Here is a 26,655-nt window from a genome sequence, read left to right on the forward strand (position 1 = left end):
ATACCCAAGTAATTCTTAATTGCTCTCGGGAGTTTTTTTTATCTTATTATCAATATTGAATATCGTAGTAAACGTTATATGTGTATTGAATAAATACAAATTAAAAGATATCCGAAAAGGAGGGGGGCGTAGGGGTGCAAAAGCCGCAAAACCGCACAGAAAACGGCACAGAAAAACACCAGAAACCGCAAAACCGTCAAAATAAGTAAATGACCGTTAACCACACAGTCTAGAGGAACCACAATACCTCGGAATCAAATATAAAAAAATCGAAAAACCGCGCCAGATTTGGGGATGAGCAATGGGCAGCGAGGGTGAGCAAGGAATTTGTACTTTACCGAAAAACTGAGAACGTAATGTAATAAAAACAAACTGACACACTTTTTGAACTGAACTAGAATTTCCGTTTTATGGAAGCTTGAATGTGAAAGGTCTTTCCTAGTTTTTGAGTGTATTTTATTTTTCCGATTTTGAAAGGAAATCAGAATTGAATTTCAGATCTGGTAACATTTAACGCGATCTTCATTGTAAACAACGATAGCAACTGAGGGCTACGAAGCTGTGTGTAAAACTATTTATTGGCGAATACTACGATGAAAATCCTTGGGTGCGTCAGATTTATAACAAAGTGTTGCAGCTTTCTTATATTACAAATGCATCGTTACAGCTTAGATTGCATGCATTTCTATGTAGCTTGCTGTTGTTTTGGATACAAAAAATATAATATGCACGTGCGCGACTGGACAAATAAGTACAAAGGCTAAAGGCAGCAATGTAGACATTGGTCGTAGTGTGCTGCACATGATGACGGCATCACTACATTACTATAGCAACACACCTATTCCCAAGAGAAGGAAACGCGAAAAAGACCCCGATATTTTTCAGTCTACATCTCAGCGAGCTGTGCGTGGCGTAACCGACTAAGACAGGGCTGGGATCCTGGTTATTGCCTCCCCATTAATGCGCGGGTACCTCTGGTTCCTTTGTGTTGTACGGTTCGCTAGATAGCGGTGCTGGGGCCGAAATCTCCAGCTTAGCCGTAAAGCTTTATGCTGCCATACGGTGTTTCAGCACATGTCTGGAAGTATGGTCTATTTTTTTTCTCATTTTATCTGATCTGGACGAGGTTCGATTCTCGGCCATGTCCTCGAAATTTTTTTCTTCACTGTTTACCAGTTATACAATTCCAAATTTCTTGCTCACCCCCGTTCTCAGTTTTCGGTCAATTTCATGCACCTCTTTGCTTACCTCTGTTCTTCGATCAAGTCTATATTCCTTTCTAACCCCCCCCCCCCCCCCCCCCCCCAATCGGCCAGCCGTAATAGACTGGTGTGATTGCCTACCTATTCTTATTCTTGCTACCCAACTGCCTCCCCCTAGTACTTCTCAATGGATATTGATTAAAAAAAGAAGATTTAAAGGGTTTATATAAAAGAAAAATAGTTTATTTACAAAAAAAAAAAAAAAAAAACATCATTCAGTGCTGTAGCAGGGGGTGGGGCACTGGGGGCATGGGCCCCTCAATATTAAAAAAAAAAATTACGATAAGCAGTAGGGGCGTGACTGTGCCCCCCCCAATATTTAAAAAAATTTACGATAAACAGTAGGGGCGTGACTGTGCCCCCCCCCCAATATTTAAAAAAAATTACGATAAGCAGTAGGGGCGTGACTGTGCCCCCCCCCCAATATTTAAAAAAAATTACGATAAACAGTAGGGGCGTGACTGTGCCCCCCCAATATTAAAAAAAAATACGATAAGCAGTAGGGGCGTGACTGTGCCCCCCCCAATATTTAAAAAAAATTACGATAAACAGTAGGGGCGTGACTGTGCCCCCCAAATATTTAAAAAAATTACGATAAGCAGTAGGGGCGTGACTGTGCCCCCCCCAATATTTAAAAAAAAATACGATAAACAGTAGGGGCGTGACTGTGCCCCCCAAATATTTGTGCTGTAACCTGACTTTATTTTACTTTATAGAGGCTGCAGAGATATCAGTAACCACATCTACCAGAAATCAAAAGTGATAGTTAACAAGGACCATATCTTTCTTTGCTATCTTGAAACCATTTTTTTGACATTAGGGAAGAATGGCCGTAAAGATAGGTACACAATAGCATTTTTTATTGTACATGTTTACAAAGCTAAATATCAACATAGAATGAAACCTGAACGATTCATCGGCACTAAGGCATCAACTTATCGCTTATTTTCATTGAAAAACCAAAATTGTAATTTGCAGGCCCCTCCACCCTTTATCAAGCTTCTACTTGGATGTCAAGAGTCTACCAGCTGCACTTTTTCTCTAAAAAAAAAAACAAAGAAATTAGATACAAATTTGCAGGTAAAAGAATGGTTAGATAAGTGGACAAGATGGATGAATTAGGGTAGCCGATCAGTCAGGCATGCAGGAATGTTGAAGGCACGAGTAAGTTGGTTGTTTGAGAGATAGGTGGACATGCTACCAGAAACAGGGGTGTAGCAAGGGTCCCAGACCCCCTCTTCCCTCCAAACCCCTTCCACCCTAATTGCCAAAAATACAGCGAATGTATTGGACGTTATTTCAAATAAGACAAGTCTTACGGTGGTTGGTTAGTGTGAGTAGGTGTGCCAAAAATACAGCGAATGTATTGGACGTGAGTAGTGTGAGTAGGTAGTACTCACACTAACCAACCACCGTAAGACTTGTCTTATTTGAAATAACGTCCAATACATTCGCTGTAATCGATAGTGTTAGTAGGGTTGTGCGATAGGGTTGTTGGACACCATGAGTAGGGTGTGTGATAGGGTGGTTTGGCACCATGAGTAGGGTGCGATAGGGTGGATGGACACCATGGGTAGGGTGTGATAGGGTGGATGGACACCATGAGTAGGGTGTGTGATAGGGTGGATGGACACCATGAGTAGGGTGTGTGATAGGGTGGATGGACACCATGAGTAGGGTGTGTGATAGGGTGGATGGACACCATGAGTAGGGTGTGATATAGGGTGGATGGACACCATGAGTAGGGTGTGTGATAGGGTGGATGGACACCATGAGTAGGGTGTGTGATAGGGTGGATGGACACCATGAGTAGGGTGTGATTAGGGTGGATGGACACCATGAGTAGGGTGTGTGATAGGGTGGATGGACACCATGAGTAGGGTGTGATAGGGTGGATGGACACCATGAGTAGGGTGTGTGATAGGGTGGATGGACAACATGAGTAGGGTGTGATAGGGTGGATGGACACCATGAGTAGGGCGTGTGATAGGATGGATGGACAACATGAGTAGGGCGTGATAAGGTGGATGGACACCATGAGTAGGGCGTGATAGGGTGGATTGACACCATGAGAAGTGTGTGTGATAGGGTGGATGGACACCATGAGTAGGGTGTGTGATAGGGTGGTTTGGCACCATGAGTAGGGTTTGATAGGGTGGATGGACACCATGAGTAGGGTGTGTGATAGGTGGATAGACACCATGAGTACGGTGTGTGATAGGGTGGATGGACACCATGAGTAGGGTGTGTGATAGGTGGATAGACACCATGAGTACGGTGTGTGATAGGGTGGATGGACACCATGAGTAGGGTGTGATAGGGTGGATGGACACCATGAGTAGGGTGTGTGATAGGGTGGATGGACACAATGAGTAGGGTGTGATAGGGTGGATGGACACCATGAGTAGGGTGTGTGATAGGGTGGATGGACAACATGAGTAGGGTGTGATAGGGTGGATGGACACCATGAGTAGGGTGTGGATAGGGTGGAAGTACACTATCAGTAGGGTGGGTGATAGGGTGGATGGACACCATGAGTAGGGTGTGTGATAGGGTGGATGGACACCATGAGTAGGGCGTGTGATAGGGTGGTTGGACACCATGAGTAGGGTGTGTGATATGGTGGATGGACACCATGAGTAGGGTGTGATAGGGTGGAAGTACACCATGAGAAGGGTGTGATAGGGTGGATGGACACCATGAGTAGGGTGTGTGATAGGGTGGTTGGACACCATGGGTAGGGTGTGATAGGGTGGTTGTACACCATGGGAAGGGTGTGATAGGGTGGATGGACACCATGAGTGAGTGTGATAGGGTGGATGGACACCATAAGTAGGGTGTGATAGGGTGGAAGTACACCATGAGAAGGGTGTGATAGGGTGGATGGACACCATGAGTAGGGCGTGTGATAGGATGGATGGACAGCATGAGTAGGGTGTGATAGGGTGGATGGACACCATGAGTAGGGTGTGTGATAGGGTGGATGGACACAATGAGTAGGGTGTGATAGGGTGGATGGACACCATGAGTAGGGTGTGTGATAGGGTGGATGGACACCATGAGTAGGGTGTGATAGGGTGGATGGACACCATGAGTAGGGTGTGATAGGGTGGATGGACACCATAAGTAGGGTGTGTGATAGGGTGGATGGACACCATGAGTAGGGTGTGTGATAGGGTGGTTGGACACCATGAGTAGGGTGTGTTATAGGGTGGATGGACACCATGAGTAGGGCATGATAGGGTGGATGGACACCATGAGTAGGGCATGATAGGGTGGATGGACACCATGAGTATGGCGTGATAAGGTGGATGGACACCATGAGTAGGGCGTGATAGGGTGGATGGACACCATGAGAAGTGTGTGTGATAGGGTGGATGGACACCATGAGTAGGGTGTGTGAAAGGGTGGTTGTACACCATGAGAAGGGTGTGATAGGGTGGATGGACACCATGAGTAGGGTGTGATAGGGTGGATGGACACCATAAGTAGGGTGTGTGATAGGGTGGATGGACACCATGAGTAGGGTGTGTAATAGGGTGGTTGGACACCATGAGTAGGGTGTGTGATAGGGTGGATGGACACCATGAGTAGGGTGTGATAGGGTGGAAGTACACCATGAGAAGGGTGTGATAGGGTGGATGGACACCATGAGTAGGGTGTGTGATAGGGTGGTTGGACACCATGAGTAGGGCGTGTGATAGGGTGGTTGGACACAATGAGTAGGACGTGATAGGGTGGTTGGACACCATGAGTAGGGTGTGTGATAGGGTGGATAGACACCATGAGTAGGGTGTGTGGTAGGGTGGATGGACACCATGATTAGGGTGTGTGATAGGGTGGATAGACACCATAAGTAGGGTGTGTGATAGGGTGGATGGACACCATGAGTAGGGTGTGTGATAGGGTGGTTGGACACCATGAGTAGGGTGTGTTATAGGGTGGATGGACACCATGAGTAGGGCATGATAGGGTGGATGGACACCATGAGTAGGGCATGATAGGGTGGATGGACACCATGAGTAGGGCATGATAAGGTGGATGGACATAATGAGTAGGGCGTGATAGGGTGGATGGACACCATGAGAAGTGTGTGTGATAGGGTGGATGGACACCATGAGTAGGGTGTGTGATAGGGTGGATGGACACCATGAGTAGGGTGTGATAGGGTGGATGGACACCATGAGTAGGGTGTGATAGGGTGGATGGACACCATAAGTAGGGTGTGTGATAGGGTGGATGGACACCATGAGTAGAGTGTGTGATAGGGTGGTTGGACACCATGAGTAGGGTGTGTTATAGGGTGGATGGATACCATGAGTAGGGTGTGTTATAGGGTGGATGGACACCATGAGTAGGGCATGATAGGGTGGATGGACACCATGAGTATGGCGTGATAAGGTGGATGGACACCATGAGTAGGGCGTGATAAGGTGGATGGACACCATGAGTAGGGCGTGATAGGGTGGATGGACACCATGAGAAGTGTGTGTGATAGGGTGGATGGACACCATGAGTAGGGTGTGTGAAAGGGTGGTTGTACACCATGAGAAGGGTGTGATAGGGTGGATGGACACCATGAGTAGGGTGTGATAGGGTGGATGGACACCATAAGTAGTGTGTGTGATAGGGTGGATGGACACCATGAGTAGGGTGTGTGATAGGGTGGTTGGACACCATGAGTAGGGTGTGTGATAGGGTGGATGGACACCATGAGTAGGGTGTGATAGGGTGGAAGTACACCATGAGAAGGGTGTGATAGGGTGGATGGACACCATGAGTAGGGTGTGTGATAGGGTGGTTGGACACCATGAGTAGGGCGTGTGATAGGGTGGTTGGACACAATGAGTAGGACGTGATAGGGTGGTTGGACACCATGAGTAGGGTGTGTGATAGGGTGGATGGACACCATGAGTAGGGTGTGTGGTAGGGTGGATGGACACCATGATTAGGGTGTGTGATAGGGTGGATAGACACCATAAGTAGGGTGTGTGATAGGGTGGATGGACACCATGAGTAGGGTGTGTGATAGGGTGGTTGGACACCATGAGTAGGGTGTGTTATAGGGTGGATGGACACCATGAGTAGGGCATGATAGGGTGGATGGACACCATGAGTAGGGCATGATAGGGTGGATGGACACCATGAGTAGGGCATGATAAGGTGGATGGACATAATGAGTAGGGCGTGATAGGGTGGATGGACACCATGAGAAGTGTGTGTGATAGGATGGATGGACACCATGAGTAGGGTGTGTGATAGGGTGGTTGTACACCATGAGAAGGGTGTGATAGGGTGGATGGACACCATGAGTGAGTGTGATAGGGTGGATGGACACCATAAGTAGGGTGTGTGATAGGGTGGATGGACACCATGAGTAGGGTGTGTGATAGGGTGGTTGGACACCATGAGTAGGGTGTGTGATAGGGTGGATGGACACCATGAGTAGGGTGTGATAGGGTGGAAGTACACCATGAGAAGGGTGTGATAGGGTGGATGGACACCATGAGTAGGGTGTGTGATAGGGTGGTTGGACACCATGAGTAGGGCGTGTGATAGGGTGGTTGGACACAATGAGTAGGACGTGATAGGGTGGTTGGACACCATGAGTAGGGTGTGTGATAGGGTGGATGGACACCATGAGTAGGGTGTGTGGTAGGGTGGATGGACACCATGATTAGGGTGTGTGATAGGGTGGATAGACACCATGAGTAGGGTGTGTGATAGGGTGGATGGACACCATGAGTAGGGTGTGTGATAGGATAGTTGGACACCATGAGTAGGGTGTGATAGGGTGGATGGACACCATGAGTAGGGTGTGTGATAGGGTGGTTGGACACCATGAGTAGGGTGTGATAGGGTGGATGGACACCATGAGTAGGGCGTAATAGGGTGGATGGACAGCATGAGTAGGGCGTGATAGGGTGGATGGACACCATGAGTAGGGTGTGATAGGGTGGATGGACACCATGAGTAGGGTGTGTGATAGGGTGGATGGACACCATGAGTACGGTGTGTGATAGGGTGGATGGACACCATGAGTACGGTGTGTGATAGGGTGGTTGAACACCATGAGTAGGGTGTGTGATAGGATAGTTGGACACCATGAGTAGGGTGTGTGATAGGGTGGATGGACAACATGAGTACGGTGTGTGATAGGGTGGTTGGACAGCATGAGTAGGGCGTGATAGGGTGGATGGACACCATGAGTAGGGTGTGATAGGGTGGATGGACACCATGAGTAGGGTGTGTGATAGGGTGGTTGGGCACCATGAGTAGGGCGTGATAGGGCGGATGGACACCATGAGTAGGGTGTGTGATAGGGTGGATGGACACCATGAGTAGGGTGAGTGATAGGGTGGATGGACACCATGAGTAGGGTGTGTGATAGGGTGGTTGGACACCATGAGTAGGGTGTGTGATAGGGTGGATGGACACCATGAGTAGGGTGTGATAGGGTGGAAGTACACCATGAGAAGGGTGTGATAGGGTGGATGGACACCATGAGTAGGGTGTGTGATAGGGTGGTTGGACACCATGGGTAGGGTGTGATAGGGTGGATGGACACCATGAGAAGGGCATGTGATAGGATGGATGGACAGCATGAGTAGGGCGTGATAGGGTGGATGGACACCATGAGTAGGGCGTGATAGGGTGGATGGACACCATGAGAAGTGTGTGTGATAGGGTGGATGGACACCATGAGTAGGGTGTGTGATAGGGTGGATGGACACCATGAGTAAGGTGTGATAGGGTGGATGGACACCATGAGTAGGGTGTGATAGGGTGGATGGACACCATAAGTAGGGTGTGTGATAGGGTGGATGGACACCATGAGTAGGGTGTGTGATAGGGTGGTTGGACACCATGAGTAGGGTGTGTTATAGGGTGGATGGACACCATGAGTAGGGCATGATAGGGTGGATGGACACCATGAGTATGGCGTGATAAGGTGGATGGACACCATGAGTAGGGCGTGATAGGGTGGATGGACACCATGAGAAGTGTGTGTGATAGGGTGGATGGACACCATGAGTAGGGTGTGTGATAGGGTGGTTGTACACAATGAGAAGGGTGTGATAGGGTGGATGGACACCATGAGTAGGGTGTGATAGGGTGGATGGACACCATAAGTAGGGTGTGTGATAGGGTGGATGGACACCATGAGTAGGGTGTGTGATAGGGTGGATGGACACCATGAGTAGGGTGTGTGATAGGGTGGTTGGACACCATGAGTAGGGTGTGTGATAGGGTGGATGGACACCATGAGTAGGGTGTGATAGGGTGGAAGTACACCATGAGAAGGGTGTGATAGGGTGGAAGTACACCATGAGAAGGGTGTGATAGGGTGGATGGACACCATGAGTAGGGCGTGTGATAGGGTGGTTGGACACATGAGTAGGGTGTGTGATAAATTGGGTGGACACCATGAGTAGGGCGTGTGATAGGGTGGATGGACACCATGAGTAGGGTGTGTGATAGGGTGGTTGTACACCATGGGAAGGGTGTGATAGGGTGGATGGACACCATGAGTGAGTGTGATAGGGTGGATGGACACCATAAGTAGGGTGTGATAGGGTGGAAGTACACCATGAGAAGGGTGTGATAGGGTGGATGGACACCATGAGTAGGGTGTGTGATAGGGTGGTTGGACACCATGGGTAGGGTGTGATAGGGTGGATGGACACCATGAGTAGGGCATGTGATAGGATGGATGGACAGCATGAGTAGGGCGTGATAGGGTGGATGGACACCATGAGTAGGGCGTGATAGGGTGGATGGACACCATGAGAAGTGTGTGTGATAGGGTGGATGGACACCATGAGTAGGGTGTGTGATAGGGTGGATGGACACCATGAGTAAGGTGTGATAGGGTGGATGGACACCATGAGTAGGGTGTGATAGGGTGGATGGACACCATAAGTAGGGTGTGTGATAGGGTGGATGGACACCATGAGTAGGGTGTGTGATAGGGTGGTTGGACACCATGAGTAGGGTGTGTTATAGGGTGGATGGACACCATGAGTAGGGCATGATAGGGTGGATGGACACCATGAGTATGGCGTGATAAGGTGGATGGACACCATGAGTAGGGCGTGATAGGGTGGATGGACACCATGAGAAGTGTGTGTGATAGGGTGGATGGACACCATGAGTAGGGTGTGTGATAGGGTGGTTGTACACAATGAGAAGGGTGTGATAGGGTGGATGGACACCATGAGTAGGGTGTGATAGGGTGGATGGACACCATAAGTAGGGTGTGTGATAGGGTGGATGGAAACCATGAGTAGGGTGTGTGATAGGGTGGATGGACACCATGAGTAGGGTGTGTGATAGGGTGGTTGGACACCATGAGTAGGGTGTGTGATAGGGTGGATGGACACCATGAGTAGGGTGTGATAGGGTGGAAGTACACCATGAGAAGGGTGTGATAGGGTGGATGGACACCATGAGTAGGGCGTGTGATAGGGTGGTTGGACACATGAGTAGGGTGTGTGATAAATTGGGTGGACACCATGAGTAGGGCGTGTGATAGGGTGGATGGACACCATGAGTAGGGTGTGTGATAGGGTGGTTGTACACCATGGGAAGGGTGTGATAGGGTGGATGGACACCATGAGTGAGTGTGATAGGGTGGATGGACACCATAAGTAGGGTGTGTGATAGGGTGGATGGACACCATGAGTAGGGTGTGTGATAGGGTGGTTGGACACCATGAGTAGGGTGTGTGATAGGGTGGATGGACACCATGAGTAGGGTGTGATAGGGTGGAAGTACACCATGAGAAGGGTGTGATAGGGTGGATGGACACCATGAGTAGGGTGTGTGATAGGGTGGTTGGACACCATGAGTAGGGCGTGTGATAGGGTGGTTGGACACAATGAGTAGGACGTGATAGGGTGGTTGGACACCATGAGTAGGGTGTGTGATAGGGTGGATGGACACCATGAGTAGGGTGTGTGGTAGGGTGGATGGACACCATGATTAGGGTGTGTGATAGGGTGGATAGACACCATGAGTAGGGTGTGTGATAGGGTGGATGGACACCATGAGTAGGGTGTGTGATAGGATAGTTGGACACCATGAGTAGGGTGTGATAGGGTGGATGTACACCATGAGTAGGGTGTGTGATAGGGTGGTTGGACACCATGAGTAGGGTGTGATAGGGTGGATGGACACCATGAGTAGGGCGTAATAGGGTGGATGGACAGCATGAGTAGGGCGTGATAGGGTGGATGGACACCATGAGTAGGGTGTGATAGGGTGGATGGACACCATGAGTAGGGTGTGTGATAGGGTGGATGGACACCATGAGTACGGTGTGTGATAGGGTGGATGGACACCATGAGTACGGTGTGTGATAGGGTGGTTGGACACCATGAGTAGGGTGTGTGATAGGATAGTTGGACACCATGAGTAGGGTGTGTGATAGGGTGGATGGACAACATGAGTACGGTGTGTGATAGGGTGGTTGGACAGCATGAGTAGGGCGTGATAGGGTGGATGGACACCATGAGTAGGGTGTGATAGGGTGGATGGACACCATGAGTAGGGTGTGTGATAGGGTGGTTGGGCACCATGAGTAGGGCGTGATAGGGCGGATGGACACCATGAGTAGGGTGTGTGATAGGGTGGATGGACACCATGAGTAGGGTGAGTGATAGGGTGGATGGACACCATGAGTAGGGTGTGTGATAGGGTGGTTGGACACCATGAGTAGGGTGTGTGATAGGGTGGATGGACACCATGAGTAGGGTGTGATAGGGTGGAAGTACACCATGAGAAGGGTGTGATAGGGTGGATGGACACCATGAGTAGGGTGTGTGATAGGGTGGTTGGACACCATGGGTAGGGTGTGATAGGGTGGATGGACACCATGAGTAGGGCATGTGATAGGATGGATGGACAGCATGAGTAGGGCGTGATAGGGTGGATGGACACCATGAGTAGGGCGTGATAGGGTGGATGGACACCATGAGAAGTGTGTGTGATAGGGTGGATGGACACCATGAGTAGGGTGTGTGATAGGGTGGTTGGACACCATGAGTAGGGTGTGTTATAGGGTGGATGGACACCATGAGTAGGGTGTGTTATAGGGTGGATGGACACCATGAGTAGGGCATGATAGGGTGGATGGACACCATGAGTATGGCGTGATAAGGTGGATGGACACCATGAGTAGGGCGTGATAAGGTGGATGGACACCATGAGTAGGGCGTGATAGGGTGGATGGACACCATGAGAAGTGTGTGTGATAGGGTGGATGGACACCATGAGTAGGGTGTGTGAAAGGGTGGTTGTACACCATGAGAAGGGTGTGATAGGGTGGATGGACACCATGAGTAGGGTGTGATAGGGTGGATGGACACCATAAGTAGGGTGTGTGATAGGGTGGATGGACACCATGAGTAGGGTGTGTGATAGGGTGGTTGGACACCATGAGTAGGGTGTGTGATAGGGTGGATGGACACCATGAGTAGGGTGTGATAGGGTGGAAGTACACCATGAGAAGGGTGTGATAGGGTGGATGGACACCATGAGTAGGGTGTGTGATAGGGTGGTTGGACACCATGAGTAGGGCGTGTGATAGGGTGGTTGGACACAATGAGTAGGACGTGATAGGGTGGTTGGACACCATGAGTAGGGTGTGTGATAGGGTGGATGGACACCATGAGTAGGGTGTGTGGTAGGGTGGATGGACACCATGATTAGGGTGTGTGATAGGGTGGATAGACACCATAAGTAGGGTGTGTGATAGGGTGGATGGACACCATGAGTAGGGTGTGTGATAGGGTGGTTGGACACCATGAGTAGGGTGTGTTATAGGGTGGTTGGACACCATGAGTAGGGTGTGTTATAGGGTGGATGGACACCATGAGTAGGGCATGATAGGGTGGATGGACACCATGAGTAGGGCATGATAAGGTGGATGGACATAATGAGTAGGGCGTGATAGGGTGGATGGACACCATGAGAAGTGTGTGTGATAGGATGGATGGACACCATGAGTAGGGTGTGTGATAGGGTGGTTGTACACCATGAGAAGGGTGTGATAGGGTGGATGGACACCATGAGTGAGTGTGATAGGGTGGATGGACACCATAAGTAGGGTGTGTGATAGGGTGGATGGACACCATGAGTAGGGTGTGTGATAGGGTGGTTGGACACCATGAGTAGGGTGTGTGATAGGGTGGATGGACACCATGAGTAGGGTGTGATAGGGTGGAAGTACACCATGAGAAGGGTGTGATAGGGTGGATGGACACCATGAGTAGGGTGTGTGATAGGGTGGTTGGACACCATGAGTAGGGCGTGTGATAGGGTGGTTGGACACAATGAGTAGGACGTGATAGGGTGGTTGGACACCATGAGTAGGGTGTGTGATAGGGTGGATGGACACCATGAGTAGGGTGTGTGGTAGGGTGGATGGACACCATGATTAGGGTGTGTGATAGGGTGGATAGACACCATGAGTAGGGTGTGTGATAGGGTGGATGGACACCATGAGTAGGGTGTGTGATAGGATAGTTGGACACCATGAGTAGGGTGTGATAGGGTGGATGGACACCATGAGTAGGGTGTGTGATAGGGTGGTTGGACACCATGAGTAGGGTGTGATAGGGTGGATGGACACCATGAGTAGGGCGTAATAGGGTGGATGGACAGCATGAGTAGGGCGTGATAGGGTGGATGGACACCATGAGTAGGGTGTGATAGGGTGGATTGACACCATGAGTAGGGTGTGTGATAGGGTGGATGGACACCATGAGTACGGTGTGTGATAGGGTGGATGGACACCATGAGTACGGTGTGTGATAGGGTGGTTGGACACCATGAGTAGGGTGTGTGATAGGATAGTTGGACACCATGAGTAGGGTGTGTGATAGGGTGGATGGACAACATGAGTACGGTGTGTGATAGGGTGGTTGGACAGCATGAGTAGGGCGTGATAGGGTGGATGGACACCATGAGTAGGGTGTGATAGGGTGGATGGACACCATGAGTAGGGTGTGTGATAGGGTGGTTGGGCACCATGAGTAGGGCGTGATAGGGCGGATGGACACCATGAGTAGGGTGTGTGATAGGGTGGATGGACACCATGAGTAGGGTGAGTGATAGGGTGGATGGACACCATGAGTAGGGTGTGTGATAGGGTGGTTGGACACCATGAGTAGGGTGTGTGATAGGGTGGATGGACACCATGAGTAGGGTGTGATAGGGTGGAAGTACACCATGAGAAGGGTGTGATAGGGTGGATGGACACCATGAGTAGGGTGTGTGATAGGGTGGTTGGACACCATGGGTAGGGTGTGATAGGGTGGATGGACACCATGAGTAGGGCATGTGATAGGATGGATGGACAGCATGAGTAGGGCGTGATAGGGTGGATGGACACCATGAGTAGGGCGTGATAGGGTGGATGGACACCATGAGAAGTGTGTGTGATAGGGTGGATGGACACCATGAGTAGGGTGTGTGATAGGGTGGATGGACACCATGAGTAAGGTGTGATAGGGTGGATGGACACCATGAGTAGGGTGTGATAGGGTGGATGGACACCATAAGTAGGGTGTGTGATAGGGTGGATGGACACCATGAGTAGGGTGTGTGATAGGGTGGTTGGACACCATGAGTAGGGTGTGTTATAGGGTGGATGGACACCATGAGTAGGGCATGATAGGGTGGATGGACACCATGAGTATGGCGTGATAAGGTGGATGGACACCATGAGTAGGGCGTGATAGGGTGGATGGACACCATGAGAAGTGTGTGTGATAGGGTGGATGGACACCATGAGTAGGGTGTGTGATAGGGTGGTTGTACACAATGAGAAGGGTGTGATAGGGTGGATGGACACCATGAGTAGGGTGTGATAGGGTGGATGGACACCATAAGTAGGGTGTGTGATAGGGTGGATGGACACCATGAGTAGGGTGTGTGATAGGGTGGATGGACACCATGAGTAGGGTGTGTGATAGGGTGGTTGGACACCATGAGTAGGGTGTGTGATAGGGTGGATGGACACCATGAGTAGGGTGTGATAGGGTGGAAGTACACCATGAGAAGGGTGTGATAGGGTGGATGGACACCATGAGTAGGGCGTGTGATAGGGTGGTTGGACACATGAGTAGGGTGTGTGATAAATTGGGTGGACACCATGAGTAGGGCGTGTGATAGGGTGGATGGACACCATGAGTAGGGTGTGTGATAGGGTGGTTGTACACCATGGGAAGGGTGTGATAGGGTGGATGGACACCATGAGTGAGTGTGATAGGGTGGATGGACACCATAAGTAGGGTGTGATAGGGTGGAAGTACACCATGAGAAGGGTGTGATAGGGTGGATGGACACCATGAGTAGGGTGTGTGATAGGGTGGTTGGACACCATGGGTAGGGTGTGATAGGGTGGATGGACACCATGAGTAGGGCATGTGATAGGATGGATGGACAGCATGAGTAGGGCGTGATAGGGTGGATGGACACCATGAGTAGGGCGTGATAGGGTGGATGGACACCATGAGAAGTGTGTGTGATAGGGTGGATGGACACCATGAGTAGGGTGTGTGATAGGGTGGATGGACACCATGAGTAAGGTGTGATAGGGTGGATGGACACCATGAGTAGGGTGTGATAGGGTGGATGGACACCATAAGTAGGGTGTGTGATAGGGTGGATGGACACCATGAGTAGGGTGTGTGATGGGGTGGTTGGACACCATGAGTAGGGTGTGTTATAGGGTGGATGGACACCATGAGTAGGGCATGATAGGGTGGATGGACACCATGAGTATGGCGTGATAAGGTGGATGGACACCATGAGTAGGGCGTGATAGGGTGGATGGACACCATGAGAAGTGTGTGTGATAGGGTGGATGGACACCATGAGTAGGGTGTGTGATAGGGTGGTTGTACACAATGAGAAGGGTGTGATAGGGTGGATGGACACCATGAGTAGGGTGTGATAGGGTGGATGGACACCATAAGTAGGGTGTGTGATAGGGTGGATGGACACCATGAGTAGGGTGTGTGATAGGGTGGATGGACACCATGAGTAGGGTGTGTGATAGGGTGGTTGGACACCATGAGTAGGGTGTGTGATAGGGTGGATGGACACCATGAGTAGGGTGTGATAGGGTGGAAGTACACCATGAGAAGGGTGTGATAGGGTGGATGGACACCATGAGTAGGGCGTGTGATAGGGTGGTTGGACACATGAGTAGGGTGTGTGATAAATTGGGTGGACACCATGAGTAGGGCGTGTGATAGGGTGGATGGACACCATGAGTAGGGTGTGTGATAGGGTGGTTGTACACCATGGGAAGGGTGTGATAGGGTGGATGGACACCATGAGTGAGTGTGATAGGGTGGATGGACACCATGAGTAGGGTGTGTGATAGGGTGGTTGGACACCATGAGTAGGGTGTGTGATAGGGTGGATGGACACCATGAGTAGGGTGTGATAGGGTGGAAGTACACCATGAGAAGGGTGTGATAGGGTGGATGGACACCATGAGTAGGGTGTGTGATAGGGTGGATGGACACCATGAGTAGGGTGTGTGATAGGGTGGTTGGACACCATGAGTAGGGTGTGTGATAGGGTGGATGGACACCATGAGTAGGGTGTGATAGGGTGGAAGTACACCATGAGAAGGGTGTGATAGGGTGGATGGACACCATGAGTAGGGTGTGTGATAGGGTGGTTGGACACCATGAGTAGGGCGTGTGATAGGGTGGTTGGACACAATGAGTAGGACGTGATAGGGTGGTTGGACACCATGAGTAGGGTGTGTGATAGGGTGGATGGACACCATGAGTAGGGTGTGTGGTAGGGTGGATGGACACCATGATTAGGGTGTGTGATAGGGTGGATAGACACCATGAGTAGGGTGTGTGATAGGGTGGATGGACACCATGAGTAGGGTGTGTGATAGGATAGTTGGACACCATGAGTAGGGTGTGATAGGGTGGATGTACACCATGAGTAGGGTGTGTGATAGGGTGGTTGGACACCATGAGTAGGGTGTGATAGGGTGGATGGACACCATGAGTAGGGCGTAATAGAGTGGATGGACAGCATGAGTAGGGCGTGATAGGGTGGATGGACACCATGAGTAGGGTGTGATAGGGTGGATGGACACCATGAGTAGGGTGTGTGATAGGGTGGATGGACACCATGAGTACGGTGTGTGATAGGGTGGATGGACACCATGAGTACGGTGTGTGATAGGGTGGTTGGACACCATGAGTAGGGTGTGTGATAGGATAGTTGGACACCATGAGTAGGGTGTGTGATAGGGTGGATGGACAACATGAGTACGGTGTGTGATAGGGTGGTTGGACAGCATGAGTAGGGCGTGATAGGGTGGATGGACACCATGAGTAGGGTGTGATAGGGTGGATGGACACCATGAGTAGGGTGTGTGATAGGGTGGTTGGGCACCATGAGTAGGGCGTGATAGGGCGGATGGACACCATGAGTAGGGTGTGTGATAGGGTGGATGGACACCATGAGTAGGGTGAGTGATAGGGTGGATGGACACCATGAGTAGGGTGTGTGATAGGGTGGTTGGACACCATGAGTAGGGTGTGTGATAGGGTGGATGGACACCATGAGTAGGGTGTGATAGGGTGGAAGTACACCATGAGAAGGGTGTGATAGGGTGGATGGACACCATGAGTAGGGTGTGTGATAGGGTGGTTGGACACCATGGGTAGGGTGTGATAGGGTGGATGGACACCATGAGTAGGGCATGTGATAGGATGGATGGACAGCATGAGTAGGGCGTGATAGGGTGGATGGACACCATGAGTAGGGCGTGATAGGGTGGATGGACACCATGAGAAGTGTGTGTGATAGGGTGGATGGACACCATGAGTAGGGTGTGTGATAGGGTGGATGGACACCATGAGTAAGGTGTGATAGGGTGGATGGACACCATGAGTAGGGTGTGATAGGGTGGATGGACACCATAAGTAGGGTGTGTGATAGGGTGGATGGACACCATGAGTAGGGTGTGTGATAGGGTGGTTGGACACCATGAGTAGGGTGTGTTATAGGGTGGATGGACACCATGAGTAGGGCATGATAGGGTGGATGGACACCATGAGTATGGCGTGATAAGGTGGATGGACACCATGAGTAGGGCGTGATAGGGTGGATGGACACCATGAGAAGTGTGTGTGATAGGGTGGATGGACACCATGAGTAGGGTGTGTGATAGGGTGGTTGTACACAATGAGAAGGGTGTGATAGGGTGGATGGACACCATGAGTAGGGTGTGATAGGGTGGATGGACACCATAAGTAGGGTGTGTGATAGGGTGGATGGACACCATGAGTAGGGTGTGTGATAGGGTGGATGGACACCATGAGTAGGGTGTGTGATAGGGTGGTTGGACACCATGAGTAGGGTATGTGATAGGGTGGATGGACACCATGAGTAGGGTGTGATAGGGTGGAAGTAAACCATGAGAAGGGTGTGATAGGGTGGATGGACACCATGAGTAGGGCATGTGATAGGGTGGTTGGACACATGAGTAGGGTGTGTGATAAAGTGGGTGGACACCATGAGTAGGGCGTGTGATAGGGTGGATGGACACCATGAGTAGGGTGTGTGATAGGGTGGTTGTACACCATGGGTAGGGTGTGATAGGGTGGATGGACACCATGAGTAGGGTGTGTGATAGGGTGGTTGGACACCATGAGTAGGGTGTGTGATAAGGTGGATGGACACCATGAGTAGGGTGTGATAGGGTGGAAGTACACCATGAGAAGGGTGTGATAGGGTGGATGGACACCATGAGTAGGGTGTGATAGGGTGGATTGACACAATGAGAAGTGTGTGTGATAGGGTGGATGGACACCATGAGTAGGGTGTGTGATAGGGTGGTTTGGCACCATGAGTAGGGTTTGATAGGGTGGATGGACACCATGAGTAGGGTGTGTGATAGGTGGATAGACACCATGAGTACGGTGTGTGATAGGGTGGATGGACACCATGAGTAGGGTGTGTGATAGGTGGATAGACACCATGAGTACGGTGTGTGATAGGGTGGATGGACACCATGAGTAGGGTGTGATAGGGTGGATGGACACCATGAGTAGGGTGTGTGATAGGGTGGATGGACACAATGAGTAGGGTGTGATAGGGTGGATGGACACCATGAGTAGGGTGTGTGATAGGGTGGATGGACAACATGAGTAGGGTGTGATAGGGTGGATGGACACCATGAGTAGGGTGTGGATAGGGTGGAAGTACACTATCAGTAGGGTGGGTGATAGGGTGGATGGACAGCATGAGTAGGGCGTGATAGGGTGGATGGACACCATGAGTAGGGTGTGATAGGGTGGATGGACACCATGAGTAGGGTGTGTGATAGGGTGGATGGACACCATGAGTACGGTGTGTGATAGGGTGGATGGACACCATGAGTACGGTGTGTGATAGGGTGGTTGGACACCATGAGTAGGGTGTGTGATAGGATAGTTGGACACCATGAGTAGGGTGTGTGATAGGGTGGATGGACACCATAAGTAGGGTGTGTGATAGGGTGGATGGACACCATGAGTAGGGTGTGTGATAGGGTGGTTGGACACCATGAGTAGGGTGTGTTATAGGGTGGATGGACACCATGAGTAGGGCATGATAGGGTGGATGGACACCATGAGTATGGCGTGATAAGGTGGATGGACACCATGAGTAGGGCGTGATAGGGTGGATGGACACCATGAGAAGTGTGTGTGATAGGGTGGATGGACACCATGAGTAGGGTGTGTGATAGGGTGGTTGTACACAATGAGAAGGGTGTGATAGGGTGGATGGACACCATGAGTAGGGTGTGATAGGGTGGATGGACACCATAAGTAGGGTGTGTGATAGGGTGGATGGACACCATGAGTAGGGTGTGTGATAGGGTGGATGGACACCATGAGTAGGGTGTGTGATAGGGTGGTTGGACACCATGAGTAGGGTATGTGATAGGGTGGATGGACACCATGAGTAGGGTGTGATAGGGTGGAAGTAAACCATGAGAAGGGTGTGATAGGGTGGATGGACACCATGAGTAGGGCATGTGATAGGGTGGTTGGACACATGAGTAGGGTGTGTGATAAAGTGGGTGGACACCATGAGTAGGGCGTGTGATAGGGTGGATGGACACCATGAGTAGGGTGTGTGATAGGGTGGTTGTACACCATGGGTAGGGTGTGATAGGGTGGATGGACACCATGAGTAGGGTGTGTGATAGGGTGGTTGGACACCATGAGTAGGGTGTGTGATAAGGTGGATGGACACCATGAGTAGGGTGTGATAGGGTGGAAGTACACCATGAGAAGGGTGTGATAGGGTGGATGGACACCATGAGTAGGGTGTGATAGGGTGGATTGACACAATGAGAAGTGTGTGTGATAGGGTGGATGGACACCATGAGTAGGGTGTGTGATAGGGTGGTTTGGCACCATGAGTAGGGTTTGATAGGGTGGATGGACACCATGAGTAGGGTGTGTGATAGGTGGATAGACACCATGAGTACGGTGTGTGATAGGGTGGATGGACACCATGAGTAGGGTGTGTGATAGGTGGATAGACACCATGAGTACGGTGTGTGATAGGGTGGATGGACACCATGAGTAGGGTGTGATAGGGTGGATGGACACCATGAGTAGGGTGTGTGATAGGGTGGATGGACACAATGAGTAGGGTGTGATAGGGTGGATGGACACCATGAGTAGGGTGTGTGATAGGGTGGATGGACAACATGAGTAGGGTGTGATAGGGTGGATGGACACCATGAGTAGGGTGTGGATAGGGTGGAAGTACACTATCAGTAGGGTGGGTGATAGGGTGGATGGACAGCATGAGTAGGGCGTGATAGGGTGGATGGACACCATGAGTAGGGTGTGATAGGGTGGATGGACACCATGAGTAGGGTGTGTGATAGGGTGGATGGACACCATGAGTACGGTGTGTGATAGGGTGGATGGACACCATGAGTACGGTGTGTGATAGGGTGGTTGGACACCATGAGTAGGGTGTGTGATAGGATAGTTGGACACCATGAGTAGGGTGTGTGATAGGGTGGATGGACAACATGAGTACGGTGTGTGATAGGGTGGTTGGACAGCATGAGTAGGGCGTGATAGGGTGGATGGACACCATGAGTAGGGTGTGATAGGGTGGATGGACACCATGAGTAGGGTGTGTGATAGGGTGGTTGGGCACCATGAGTAGGGCGTGATAGGGCGGATGGACACCATGAGTAGGGTGTGTGATAGGGTGGATGGACACCATGAGTAGGGTGAGTGATAGGGTGGATGGACACCATGAGTAGGGTGTGTGATAGGGTGGTTGGACACCATGAGTAGGGTGTGTGATAGGGTGGATGGACACCATGAGTAGGGTATGATAGGGTGGAAGTACACCATGAGAAGGGTGTGATAGGGTGGATGGACACCATGAGTAGGGTGTGTGATAGGGTGGTTGGACACCATGGGTAGGGTGTGATAGGGTGGATGGACACCATGAGTAGGGCATGTGATAGGATGGATGGACAGCATGAGTAGGGCGTGATAGGGTGGATGGACACCATGAGTAGGGCGTGATAGGGTGGATGGACACCATGAGAAGTGTGTGTGATAGGGTGGATGGACACCATGAGTAGGGTGTGTGATAGGGTGGATGGACACCATGAGTAAGGTGTGATAGGGTGGATGGACACCATGAGTAGGGTGTGATAGGGTGGATGGACACCATAAGTAGGGTGTGTGATAGGGTGGATGGACACCATGAGTAGGGTGTGTGATAGGGTGGTTGGACACCATGAGTAGGGTGTGTTATAGGGTGGATGGACACCATGAGTAGGGCATGATAGGGTGGATGGACACCATGAGTATGGCGTGATAAGGTGGATGGACACCATGAGTAGGGCGTGATAGGGTGGATGGACACCATGAGAAGTGTGTGTGATAGGGTGGATGGACACCATGAGTAGGGTGTGTGATAGGGTGGTTGTACACAATGAGAAGGGTGTGATAGGGTGGATGGACACCATGAGTAGGGTGTGATAGGGTGGATGGACACCATAAGTAGGGTGTGTGATAGGGTGGATGGACACCATGAGTAGGGTGTGTGATAGGGTGGATGGACACCATGAGTAGGGTGTGTGATAGGGTGGTTGGACACCATGAGTAGGGTGTGTGATAGGGTGGATGGACACCATGAGTAGGGTGTGATAGGGTGGAAGTACACCATGAGAAGGGTGTGATAGGGTGGATGGACACCATGAGTAGGGCGTGTGATAGGGTGGTTGGACACATGAGTAGGGTGTGTGATAAAGTGGGTGGACACCATGAGTAGGGCGTGTGATAGGGTGGATGGACACCATGAGTAGGGTGTGTGATAGGGTGGTTGTACACCATGGGTAGGGTGTGATAGGGTGGATCGACACCATGAGTAGGGTGTGTGATAGGGTGGTTGGACACCATGAGTAGGGTGTGTGATAAGGTGGATGGACACCATGAGTAGGGTGTGATAGGGTGGAAGTACACCATGAGAAGGGTGTGATAGGGTGGATGGACACCATGAGTAGGGTGTGTGATAGGGTGGTTGGACACCATGGGTAGGGTGTGATAGGGTGGATGGACACCATGAGTAGGGCGTGTGATAGGATGGATGGACACCATGAGTAGGGCGTGATAAGGTGGAAGTACACCATGAGAAGGGTGTGATAGGGTGGATGGACACCATGAGTAGGGTGTGTGATAGGGTGGTTGGACACCATGGGTAGGGTGTGTGATAAGATGGATGGACACCATGAGTAGGGTGTGATAGGGTGGAAGTACACCATGAGAAGGGTGTGATAGGGTGGAAGTACACCATGAGAAGGGTGTGATAGGGTGGATGGACACCATGAGTAGGGTGTGTGATAGGGTGGATGGACACCATGAGTAGGGCGTGTGATAGGATGGATGGACACCATGAGTAGGGCGTGATAAGGTGGATGGACACCATGAGTAGGGCATGATAGGGTGGATTGACACCATGAGAAGTGCGTGTGATAGGGTGGATGGACACCATGAGTAGGGTGTGTGATAGGGTGGTTTGGCACCATGAGTAAAGTTTGATAGGGTGGATGGACACCATGAGTAGGGTGTGTGATAGGTGGATGGACACCATGAGTACGGTGTGTGATAGGGTGGATGGACACCATGAGTAGGGTGTGATAGGGTGGATGGACACCATGAGTAGGGTGTGATTAGGGTGGATGGACACCGTGAGTAGGGTGTGTGATAGGGTGGATGGACACCATGAGTAGGGTGTGTGATAGGGTGGATGGACACCATGAGTAGGGTGTGTGATAGGGTGGATGGACACCATAAGTAGGGTGTGTGATAGGGTGGATGGACACCATGAGTAGGGTGTGTGATAGGGTGGTTGGACACCATGGGTAGGGTGTGTGATAAGGTGGATGGACACCATGAGTAGGGTGTGATAGGGTGGAAGTACACCATGAAAAGGGTGTGATAGGGTGGAAGTACACCATGAGAAGGGTGTGATAGGGTGGATGGACACCATGAGTAGGGTGTGTGATAGGGTGGTTGGACACCATGGGTAGGGTGTGATAGGGTGGATGGACACCATGAGTAGGGCATGTGATAGGATGGATGGACACCATGAGTAGGGCGTGATAAGGTGGATGGACACCATGAGTAGGGCGTGATAGGGTGGATGGACACCATGAGTAGGGTGTGTGATAGGGTGGATGGACACCATGAGTAGGATGTGTGATAGGGTGGTTTGGCACCATGAGTAGGGTTTGATAGGGTGGATGGACACCATGAGTAGGGTGTGTGATAGGTGGATGGACACCATGAGTACGGTGTGTGATAGGGTGGATGGACACCATGAGTAGGGTGTGATAGGGTGGATGGACACCATGAGTAGGGTGTGTGATAGGGTGGATGGACAACATGAGTAGGGTGTGATAGGGTGGATGGACACCATGAGTAGGGCGTGTGATAGGATGGATGGACACCATGAGTAGGGCGTGATAAGGTGGATGGACACCATGAGTAGGGCGTGATAGGGTGGATTGACACCATGAGAAGTGTGTGTGATAGGGTGGATGGACACCATGAGTAGGGTGTGTGATAGGGTGGTTTGGCACCATGAGTAGGGTTTGATAGGGTGGATGGACACCATGAGTAGGGTGTGTGATAGGTCAATAGACACCATGAGTACGGTGTGTGATAGGGTGGATGGACACCATGAGTAGGGTGTGATAGGGTGGATGGACACCATGAGTAGGGTGTGATTAGGGTGGATGGACACCATGAGTAGGGTGTGTGATAGGGTGGATGGACACAATGAGTAGGGTGTGATAGGGTGGATGGACACCATGAGTAGGGTGTGTGATAGGGTGGATGGACAACATGAGTAGGGTGTGATAGGGTGGATGGACACCATGAGTAGGGTGTGGATAGGGTGGAAGTACACTATCAGTAGGGTGGGTGATAGGGTGGATGGACACCATGAGTAGGGTGTGTGATAGGATGGATGGACAGCATGAGTAGGGCGTGATAGGGTGGATGGACACCATGAGTACGGCGTGATAGGGTGGATGGACACCATGAGAAGTGTGTGTGATAGGGTGGATGGACACCATGAGTAGGGTGTGTGATAGGGTGGATGGACACCATGAGTAGGGTGTGATAGGGTGGATGGACACCATGAGTAGGGTGTGATAGGGTGGATGGACACCATAAGTAGGGTGTGTGATAGGGTGGTAGGACACCATGAGTAGGGTGTGTTATAGGGTGGATGGACACCATGAGTAGGGCATGATAGGGTGGATGGACACCATGAGTATGGCGTGATAAGGTGGATGGACACCATGAGTAGGGCGTGATAGGGTGGATGGACACCATGAGAAGTGTGTGTGATAGGGTGGATGGACACCATGAGTAGGGTGTGTGATAGGGTGGTTGTACACCATGAGAAGGGTGTGATAGGGTGGATGGACACCATGAGTAGGGTGTGATAGGGTGGATGGACACCATAAGTAGGGTGTGTGATAGGGTGGATGGACACCATGAGTAGGGTGTGTGATAGGGTGGTTGGACACCATGAGTAGGGTGTGTGATAGGGTGGATGGACACCATGAGTAGGGTGTGATAGGGTGGAAGTACACCATGAGAAGGGTGTGATAGGGTGGATGGACACCATGAGTAGGGTGTGTGATAGGGTGGTTGGACACCATGGGTAGGGTGTGATAGGGTGGATGCACACCATGAGTAGGGCGTGTGATTGGGTGGTTGGACACCATGAGTAGGGTGTGTGATAAAGTGGGAGGACACCATGAGTAGGGCGTGTGATAGGGTGGATGGACACCATGAGTAGGGTGTGATAGGGTGGATGGACACCATGAGTAGGGTGTGATAGGGTGGATGGACACCATGAGTAGGGTGTGATTAGGGTGGATGGACACCATGAGTAGGGTGTGTGATAGGGTGGATGGACACAATGAGTAGGGTGTGATAGGGTGGATGGACACCATGAGTAGGGTGTGTGATAGGGTGGATGGACAACATGAGTAGGGTGTGATAGGGTGGATGGACACCATGAGTAGGGCGTGTGATAGGATGGATGGACACCATGAGTACGGTGTGTGATAGGGTGGATGGACACCATGAGTAGGGTGTGATAGGGTGGATTGACACCATGAGAAGTGTGTGTGATAGGGTGGATGGACACCATGAGTAGGGTGTGTGATAGGGTGGTTTGGCACCATGAGTAGGGTTTGATAGGGTGGATGGACACCATGAGTAGGGTGTGTGATAGGTGGATAGACACCATGAGTACGGTGTGTGATAGGGTGGATGGACACCATGAGTAGGGTGTGATAGGGTGGATGGACACCATGAGTAGGGTGTGATTAGGGTGGATGGGATACCATGAGTAGGGTGTGTGATAGGGTGGATGGACACAATGAGTAGGGTGTGATAGGGTGGATGGACACCATGAGTAGGGTGTGTGATAGGGTGGATGGACAACATGAGTAGGGTGTGTGATAGGGTGGATGGACAACATGAGTAGGGTGTGATAGGGTGGATGGACACCATGAGTAGGGCGTGTGATAGGATGGATGGACACCATGAGTAGGGCGTGATAAGGTGGATGGACACCATGAGTAGGGCGTGATAGGGTGGATTGACACCATGAGAAGTGTGTGATAGGGTGGATGGACACCATGAGTAGGGTGTGTGATAGGGTGGTTTGGCACCATGAGTAGGGTTTGATAGGGTGGATGGACACCATGAGTAGGGTGTGTGATAGGTCAATAGACACCATGAGTACGGTGTGTGATAGGGTGGATGGACACCATGAGTAGGGTGTGATAGGGTGGATGGACACCATGAGTAGGGTGTGATTAGGGTGGATGGACACCATGAGTAGGGTGTGTGATAGGGTGGATGGACACAATGAGTAGGGTGTGATAGGGTGGATGGACACCATGAGTAGGGTGTGTGATAGGGTGGATGGACAACATGAGTAGGGTGTGATAGGGTGGATGGACACCATGAGTAGGGTGTGGATAGGGTGGAAGTACACTATCAGTAGGGTGGGTGATAGGGTGGATGGACACCATGAGTAGGGTGTGTGATAGGATGGATGGACAGCATGAGTAGGGCGTGATAGGTTGGATGGACACCATGAGTAGGGCGTGATAGGGTGGATGGACACCATGAGAAGTGTGTGTGATAGGGTGGATTGACACCATGAGAAGTGTGTGTGATAGGGTGGATGGACACCATGAGTAGGGTGTGTGATAGGGTGGTTTGGCACCATGAGTAGGGTTTGATAGGGTGGATGGACACCATGAGTAGGGTGTGTGATAGGTCAATAGACACCATGAGTACGGTGTGTGATAGGGTGGATGGACACCATGAGTAGGGTGTGATAGGGTGGATGGACACCATGAGTAGGGTGTGATTAGGGTGGATGGACACCATGAGTAGGGTGTGTGATAGGGTGGATGGACACAATGAGTAGGGTGTGATAGGGTGGATGGACACCATGAGTAGGGTGTGTGATAGGGTGGATGGACAACATGAGTAGGGTGTGATAGGGTGGATGGACACCATGAGTAGGGTGTGGATAGGGTGGAAGTACACTATCAGTAGGGTGGGTGATAGGGTGGATGGACACCATGAGTAGGGTGTGTGATAGGATGGATGGACAGCATGAGTAGGGCGTGATAGGTTGGATGGACACCATGAGTAGGGCGTGATAGGGTGGATGGACACCATGAGAAGTGTGTGTGATAGGGTGGATGGACACCATGAGTAGGGTGTGTGATAGGGTGGATGGACACCATGAGTAGGGTGTGATAGGG

The 26,655-nt window shown here is 50.9% G+C and overlaps 1 protein-coding gene across 1 annotated transcript in view; it reads right to left on the reverse strand.

Annotated features, from left to right (window-relative positions):
* Positions 1–1,943: 1,943 nt before the first annotated feature.
* The window catches only part of LOC5508900 (DNA primase small subunit), a 37,709-nt gene continuing 12,997 nt past the window's right edge, over positions 1,944–26,655 (reverse strand). Inside the window, exon 12 of the mRNA XM_048724246.1 lies at positions 1,944–2,303. Coding sequence (XP_048580203.1) covers positions 2,284–2,303 — 20 coding nt within the window. The 3' untranslated portion in view covers positions 1,944–2,283. The remainder of the gene's footprint in view (positions 2,304–26,655) is intronic.

This window comes from Nematostella vectensis, chromosome 2 (assembly GCF_932526225.1).
Source record: "Nematostella vectensis chromosome 2, jaNemVect1.1, whole genome shotgun sequence".
Classification (NCBI taxonomy): domain Eukaryota; kingdom Metazoa; phylum Cnidaria; class Anthozoa; order Actiniaria; family Edwardsiidae; genus Nematostella; species Nematostella vectensis.